This window comes from Colobus angolensis, unplaced genomic scaffold, assembly GCF_000951035.1.
Source record: "Colobus angolensis palliatus isolate OR3802 unplaced genomic scaffold, Cang.pa_1.0 Scaffold123, whole genome shotgun sequence".
NCBI classification, from domain to species: Eukaryota; Metazoa; Chordata; class Mammalia; order Primates; family Cercopithecidae; genus Colobus; species Colobus angolensis.
The window spans coordinates 10,124,118-10,132,837 of NW_012113475.1; the positions used below are offsets into that span (position 1 = coordinate 10,124,118).

At 35.8% G+C, this 8,720-nt stretch overlaps 1 protein-coding gene across 6 annotated transcripts in view; it reads left to right on the forward strand.

The window, feature by feature from the left end:
• Nucleotides 1-8,720, forward strand: part of RAP1GDS1 (RAP1, GTP-GDP dissociation stimulator 1) — a 172,957-nt gene that overhangs the window by 64,827 nt on the left and 99,410 nt on the right. For all 6 annotated transcript variants that reach the window (XM_011932961.1, XM_011932979.1, XM_011932987.1 and 3 more), the window contains exon 3: nt 7,671-7,793. In XM_011932961.1, coding sequence (XP_011788351.1) covers nt 7,671-7,793 — 123 coding nt within the window. The remainder of the gene's footprint in view (nt 1-7,670; nt 7,794-8,720) is intronic.

Genomic DNA, 8,720 nt, shown 5'->3' on the forward strand with positions numbered 1-8,720 from the left:
GAGAGAGAGAGAGAAAGAAGGTAGAAGCCTTTACATGTCAGCTTAATATTTGCAGGTTTTTTGGTTTTTTGAGAGGAGAGTTTGAATAATGACCAATGAGCTCTGGATTTTCCTGGATATACTTGGGCCATCAGTTAAAGAATGAGAATAGGCCATAAGATGTAGCCCGCTGAAGTCCCCTAGAACCTGACATGCCTTAATGTTTGAGAATTCCATTCCTTTTCTTACTAATTTCTCAAAAGTAAGGAAAATCCCATAAATTCTGTCAGGGAGTGTCAGAACTGTTGTTTTAGGTGCCGGTGACTCCCCTACTGGCTTTTAATTAATCATTCTGTGTCCATCAGGCTACAAGGAGCAATAGTAAGAGTGATGCCAGTCTGAGGCTGGTGATGAAGATGCTGGGCAGATGTCCTCACTGAGGTTGCAAGTTTGTGATGGTCTTTGTGGTTTTTATAGTCTTCTGTGATAGTTTTTGTTATCAGGGATTTATGCAGGAGAACACCCTCTTCATGACCTTTTCTGGCTCTATTAGGGTTGTTTGTTTTTAAACACAGATGACTCCAGTTTGATTTGGATAACTTTCAAATTGTATGGAATTTGGAAAATATGAAAAAGTTTTTTGTTTTATTTTACAAATTTGAATTATTTCACATAAATGTAGCTTCTTTTAAAAAAACTTATCTGGGCCGGGTGCGGTGGCTCAAGCCTGTAATCCCAGCACTTTGGGAGGCCGAGACGGGCGGATCACGAGGTCAGGAGATCGAGACCATCTTGGCTAACACGGTGAAACCCCGTCTCTACTAAAAAAAACAAAAAACTAGCTGGGCGAGGTGGCGGGCGCCTGTAGTCCCAGCTACTTGGGAGGCTGAGGCAGGAGAATGGCGTAAACCCGGGAGGCGGAGCTTGCAGTGAGCTGAGATCCGGCCACTGCACTCCAGCCCGGGCGACAGAGCAAGACTCCGTCTCAAAAAAAAAAAAAAAACTAATCTGAGCATTTATCATGTTAAATATTCTTTTAAAATGATATTCTTAATGACTATGTAATGTTCTTTTAGATTGCTAGACCATAGTGATAGTTATATTTTAAGATGATACTATGAGCCACTTGACTTTTTCCTTTGGCCAAGATTAATGTTGATTTTAAGTGACTTCTTACCTTTTTTTTTTTTTTTTAACTTTTCTGTTGTCTTGTTTTCCTGGAAAAGTGGAGTAGATTTTATATCACACTTGTATAAAGTAGTATTTCCTTAAATAGATTCCTTGGGTTACTCATTTTCTTAGATGCCCTATTAAGAAGTGACTTATGTGATAAACAGTGTATAATCATATTGGCTCACAGTAAACATTAGCAAATCAAGGACTTCAAAGAATCTTTCAGATGCCAAATCTGTTTATCTTTATTTACTTCATATTTTCCCCCAGAGTATTTGACAATAAAATGGAGACAGATCTTTTGCTGAAAATAGTTTTTCATTATGTTTTACTATATCCTCATTCTCTTAGTCTGCAGTAAGAAATCCATATTTCTTATAGGTAAATATTCATATCTTCAGTAATTCAACTTCTTGGTGAACCATCTAGTTATATACTCTGCTTATACCACAGTCATTAACACGTTTCCTCATGGTGTTTACATTCTCAATAAATATATCTTATTTTTTAACCATGTAACTCTTAAATTTTTTAGCAACTGCTTTATGACCTACTTAGTGGTAATTTTAAAGAAAATAGTCAAACTAGCAGATCTCCCTGCTTATTCTAGTGATGATTTCCACACACATAACTTCTCCCACTCCCACATCCTACATTATCCCTGGAATTGAGATGAGTACAAGACTATCAAAATCATTTACTGTAATTTTATAAAACTTAGTTTTTTAGTGAATCTATTTCTGATGGTGAATCATGGTATAAATGGGTTTTTGTTCTGCTCTCTTTCTTTTCATGACTGCATATATCCTTTTTTTAAACTCTTGCATTTCATGTTCCTTTTGTTTATTTAAGATCCTCAAACAATTTTCTTCACTGGGGGAGAAAGTTGTCATCAGTGAAAGAATTGCCATTTCTTTAAATTTCCATCTCTGCCACCCCCACTTCAAACACTTTCATTTTCTTTTGGAAACATTAATTTCTCATTTGTCTGGCCCATACTTTAAGCTACTTATACTCAGCATATTTCTCTTCTGTGTTTTCATTCTGTTTTTTATTTTTGTTTTTGTTTTTCTAGAGGCAGAGTCTCGCTTTGTTGCCCAGGCTGGAGTGCAGTGGCACGATCTCAGCTCACTGCAAACTCGCCTCCCGGGTTCAGGCAATCTTATGCCTCAGCCTCCCGAGGAGCTGGCATTACAGGCATCCACCACCATGCCCAGCTAATTTTTGTATTTTTAGTAGAGATGGGGTTTCACCATGTTGGCCAGGCTTGTCTCGAACTCCTGACCTCAAGTGATCCACCCACCTCAGCCTCCCAAAGTGCTGGGATTACAGGTGTGAGCCACTGCACACATTCTTCAGTCTGTTTCAGCCTGCTTCATTGTTTGTATACACAGTTGCCTGACTCTCATTTAATCACTGCCTCAGTTTAGCTATCCCAAAATACTATACATCTCTTTCTCACTCAGTTGTCTTACCTTTGTTCTTACTCTTGTAAAATGTGTTAAATAACAATATTTTTCACGTAATAATTTGGCAAATCAGGTCAAAGTATAGTCAGCAACATATAACTTCTGAATGACGGTTGTAGTGGGAAGAGCTTTGGAGAAGAAATCACAAAAGCTGGTTTCCTATTCCTTTTCCAATGTAATCTTATATGGCCTTATTTGTAATATAAAGAACATGACCTATCATCCCTATCTCAGATGACTTCTAAAATGACAAGATTAATGTGTTTGAAAATGCTTTGAAATTTTTACAAATGCTCTTTAAAAAATGAAGACACACAGTGTTTATGGAAGTAGATAACGTTAAAAAGATTGAATAGCTTTCAATCAGGTACCTTTTAATGAGGACAATGTGAGTCTAATGAGTAGGAATTAGCTAAAATGGTAGAGTGAGGGGGGTGGCATTGCAGAGAGGGAACATCATATGCAGAAAGGAGTTGTGAAATAAGATGATTAATATGGATTACTATAAGTAATTTAGTATGGCTAGAGTGTAGGATGTCCATGGAGGAGTATCAGGAGAAAGGATTAGGAAATATGGATATGCTTGAATGTTTAATGAAAAGATATGGAGGATTGCTTAAAAATTTAAAGGAATGATATAAACTTTACATTTCCAGAAGTTAATTCTTGTACTATTGTAGATGAAAGATTCGAATGGGGTGGGAGAGGCAAACTGGAGTTAGGGAGACTTGAGGAGGCTGTTGCATTTAACAAAGGTCTGAAGTGAGAACTTGAAGTAATGTGAATGTAGAAAGGGAGAAGATAGATGCAAAAAACAATAGTGAAATGGAATCTGTGGGACCTATGTTCTGATTAAAAGTGAGTGGCAGGAAGTTGTTCACTAAAAGAGAAAATTTTATAATTATTTTAGGGCTCCTGGCTTAAATGGGTTTCCTACCATTCACTGAGATAGAGACCAAAATGAATTTAAAGGAAAGAGGGTACATTTGATTTTGATTTTGTTAAATTTGAGGTATTTAGCGTATACCCAAGTGCAAATGCTTTGTTTACTGTTGCATAAAAGGAAAGAGGATTGGGGACCTGTCTCTTTGGTAAATGAAGCCTTGGGTTTAGATCAGATCACCCAAAGCAGCATAGGGCTAAGTCTCTTTGTTACACCCTATTTTTAAAATCTACCCCTTGAGAGATATACAATTCCCCAGAAACCTGGATACCCACGGCCCCTCTTTGATTCATATTTCTGGTCCTTGTTAATCCCAAGTCTGAGCCTTCAGTGAAAACCTGTCTTCTCACAATCTGCCATAAGGATCCCTAGGCCACTATTTTACCATTCTTTATTGTTCTTATAACTCTAAGTAAAACTTAAAATGTTTTTTATTGCTCTAAAGCTATATTACCAATCTAATCCAAATACACTTTTAACCTAATAGAGTCTTAGTAATAGCAGTCATTATTTTTATTTTTCTAACTTGGAGTTTACTATAAATTGGTTATCTCTTGCTTTTCATTAGTTTATCCTCATGAAACCTGTATGCTAATATAACATTATAAATTCAGTTTATTGTAGTAGCATACCTGGAAATTCCCTCTTGGTATTTAACTGTAAAGCCAATTATTTTAATATATTTACTTGGCAGTTGTGTTTGGAACTTGAGCCTTTCTCAAGCTGTAACCTTAAATTATGAGTTCCCTCCCATTCTCCGTACTCCCTCCTTTGTAATACTTTGTATTGACCTTGAGGAATTGCGTGAGTTGTGCTTTAGCCTCTGCTCGTATGACATTATAGCCTGGTTTCTTGATTTACTCTTCTTTCAAGTTTCTCTGGCCTGATCACCCAATTTTCCTTTTCTTCCCGGTATCTGGCAGTGTCATAACTAAGCTGCCTCCTTGCCACCAGGAGGTCAGATGGAGTGAGGACATAGGGCTTCAGGGACAGAATGAGTGCTAGAAGAACTTCAAGGGCTATTGTGATGGATATGACTCCTGCCCCAGCTCCCACAGATACTATTTTAAAGTAGCAATTGCCCATCATATATGGGCCCTTCAAAATTCAAAAACTGACAGCTGCCTATAATTTGTAGGCATTCTCAAACGTTTTTATGACTGCACCTAGATGTGAAGGAGGAGAAAGATGTTGAATTGATTCCTGCAAACATTAAAAAGGAGTGTGGTTAAAATGTCAGTAGTAGTCTGGCTACAGATAGTGAAGAGTCCTGATCACAGTGCATGGTTTTTTATCTTGTTTTTTTGTTTGTTTGTTTGTTTTGTTTGTTTTTTTTTAACAAGTAGCCATTCATTTGGACATGTAAACATCAACCTCTGACTACTCCTTAGTGCTGTTTTAAAATTGTTTCAAGGGTTTTCACAGATACCTGAGAACATCCTCAGTTCACAGGTCAGTGTGTATTTTGAAATACAGTGTAATGCCAGTGCAAAAAGTATATATGAAATGAAGTTAAAACTTTGTAGTTTATGCAAGTTGGAACAGCTATTAAAAAGTCAAAAAATAACAGATGGGTGATGAGGTTGCAGAGAAAAGGGAATGCTTTTACACAGCTGGTGGGAAAGTAAATAGTTCAGCCATTGTGGAAATAAGTTTGGCAATTTTACAAAGAACTTAAAACAGAACTACCATTCTACCCAGCATTTGTATTATTGGGCATGTACCCAAAGGAATAAAAATCATTCTACCATAAAGACACACACACATCGCAGCACTATTCACAGTAACAAAGACATTGAATCAACTTAAATACCCATCAACGATATACTAGATAAAGAAAATATGGTACATATACACCATGGAATACTACACAGTCATAAAAATGAATGAGATTATGTCCTTTGCAGCAACATGGATGGAGCTGTAGGTCATTATCCTAAGCAAACTAACGCAGGAACAAAAATCAAAGACCACACATTCTCGTTTAAGTGGGAGCTGTCAGGCATGGTGGCTCATGCCTGTAATCCTAGCACTTGGGGAACCACTTAAGGTAGATCACTTGAGGCTGGGAGTTCAAGACCAGCCTGGCCAACATAGCAAAACCCCATCTCTACTAAAAAATACAAAAATTAGCTGGGTGTTGGGGTGCACACCTGTAATCTCAGCTGCTTGGGAGGCTGAGGCATGAGAATCACTTGAACCCGAGAGGCAGAGGTTGCGGTGAGCTGAGATTACACCAGTTCATTCCAGCCTAGTTGAAAGAGCAAGACTCTGTCTCATCAAAGAAAAGTATATATATACACACACATACATATAAGTGTCATTGGAGTACAAGAGTTAGCATCGTTTTGTTTGGGTTTCCCCTTGCCCCTGACATTCTACTCTGATATTAAGCCACTCTTTTAGTTATAGTTAAATGAGACATGCATGGGTGATTTGCAGTTAACTGCTCGCCTCCACACATAATAAATGCCTCGGCTTCATATCTAATCATGATTCATGCCTTATGCCAGACATTTGCTGTCATCCCAGTACCAGCAGATGGTGGGGCTAGACCCCTGGGGCAGTATGACCCGATGTTCTAAGGTTATATATCTTCTGGTAGCAATGATCAGAAAAGAAAAGATTGTAACATGGCAAATTAAGTTTAGCTCTTTATGGCTTTTTGCTTAAAAAAAAAAATAGGTGTCACATTTTCAAGTGGTACCATAAAAACGTATTTTTTAGTCCAATAAAATAAAAGCATAAACTGGAGTGTTATCATTCCTTAACTCCAGATCCTGGTAGTCAAGGGGTACATGGAACAATGGTTTTTCGCTTTCCTCTAACCCATGATTAGAAATACATTTTACGTACAGTACGTATATACTTACAGGCACATATGCATATGCATATACATAATTCATACCAAAATTTCAATAGTAGTGTTTGACCTTACCATGTGCAATTTTTTTTCTCTTTTTTGTTGTTGTAGATGTTGTTAATTCTTTCTCTCTTTTTAACCAGTTTCTAGTCTTCATTCCCCAAGTAGATTTTAGTGCTCACTAATGGATTGGGACCCACAGTTTGAAAAACTGTATTAAACAACCAGCACTTATTATAAAGAAATATGCTACTTACTTTTTTGTGGACTTTCTCAAATAATAAAAAATGATTTTCCTACTCTTTACTGATCACATCAGCTGCCATTTAGTTAACAATAAATTTTTAGGGTTCTCTATTACTTGTATGTATATCCAAGGATCTAAAGGACATAGAGGAGCTACATATAGAAACAAATTTCAATTGAATGTTTTAATGAGCCTTATAACCCTCTAGCTTTAAACACATGCCATTTCTCTTCACTGTTCACAAGTAATAATTTTATTTCTTTGAGCTTTTCTTTATTTTTATCTTATATTTTAATAGGTCATTCTTTTTAACATACATGAAGTAGCTTGTTTTTAGGCCCATTATTTGTATTTTAAAAAGAAGGAAAGGAAAGAAGTAGGGCCTTTTGAATTTCTGTATCACCAAATAGAATTTAGAATACTATAGGTTGTTGCAATGTACTGTTTCCCTTCTTCATTAATGGTGATGTGAATGAGTTGTATGAAAAACATAGTAGTCATAGGAACCGTGTAATCCCTTGACTATCACTTTTCATTCCATATAAAATGATAGGAGGTGAGTTTTTTGCCTATATAATTGCCATTTTTAAAAGTTGCTATGGCATTGTAGAGAACCATAGAGTTTATAGAAAGTGATAGCTGTTAGAATTCAGAAGAGATATAGAAAAAAAGCATTTATATTCTGAATAGATAGGGTTAGAACTAACATTGAGAGGAAGTTTGGTACGCAAATGATATATTCAGAAAGAACTTCTTTATAGTGTGACTGTAAATAAACAAAATATATTATCAGGTGTTTTGTGCAGATTAAAACTCAAGATAAAAGCAGCTTGTGGAGCAGAAGGTAATTTTATGTAAACACATATATTTGAATCTATACTGAAACTAATTTATATTATGGGTGGGAAAAATTATTGAATAATTTATTGTAGATAATGGTTGTCAGTCTTACCATTAAAGATTTTCATTGAAGCTCTTTGTGTGTATCTCTTTTAGATACAGAAACAAGTGAAAAAATCCAGGCAAGTGGAATACTTCAGCTGTTTGCAAGTCTGTTGACTCCACAGTCTTCCTGCAAAGCCAAAGTAGCTAACATCATAGCAGAAGTAGCCAAAAATGGTGAGGTTTACCTCAAGAACTTTTCTGCTGGGAACATCTTCAGTTTTACATCTTACTTGTCAGTATGCTTTATTAATTTATGTTTTAATTTTGTAGATTAGATGTTTTTTATTTCATTTATCTTTTGTTTGACTCTTCATGTAATTGTTTTAAATGGCTATAGTTACAGTCATTCATACATGTCTCATTTGATAACCCATTCCTTCTCAGTAGAATTATGGGAAAGCTCTGCCGCCCTCAGCTATACCTGTGGTACTTATTACTTTTGGTATAAGATTCTTGAACTTGCCACTGAGTCATTCATCTTTATTGGCATAAGAGATAATATATTTTTAAATATTTGTGTTTGTTTGTGTTATACCCACATAAACTCACTGTTCTTTTTTAGTTTTGCCTATTGTTCTGACATTGGCACTTCAACAGTATAGTTGGAATATATGTTCTATTTTCTACACTCACCTTTGTGGAAAACATATATTTCTTAAGTTTCCATGTAAGAATACTTTGGAAAAACAATAATGACAACAAAGTTTAGATTATAGAATACTTAATCCATCCCATTGTGTACCATTTATACACTGAGAGATTCTTTGGGTGAATTATAGCATAAATATTTGCAAGTGGTTTTAGTTCAGTCGGTTTAAGAAAAACACTGAATTCCTAAAACAATTTTTAAGCATAAGAGAAGGCCATACTATATATAATACCTTTAGTGTGCTTCAGTTTGTCAGTTTTACATTATTTTTTAGCCTTTTATTGTAATATGATTCATATATTATTCTTTAAAGGGAAGGAATTTAAAAATTCTGGCTTCATCATGGCAGGTGACTTTGTAAAGTACCAGTCAGTATATGTTGCTTTGGGCTGGTTAAACAATGTATTTTTAGATGTGTTGCCAAAAAGAAAATTATGTGAAGCTGTCATTTG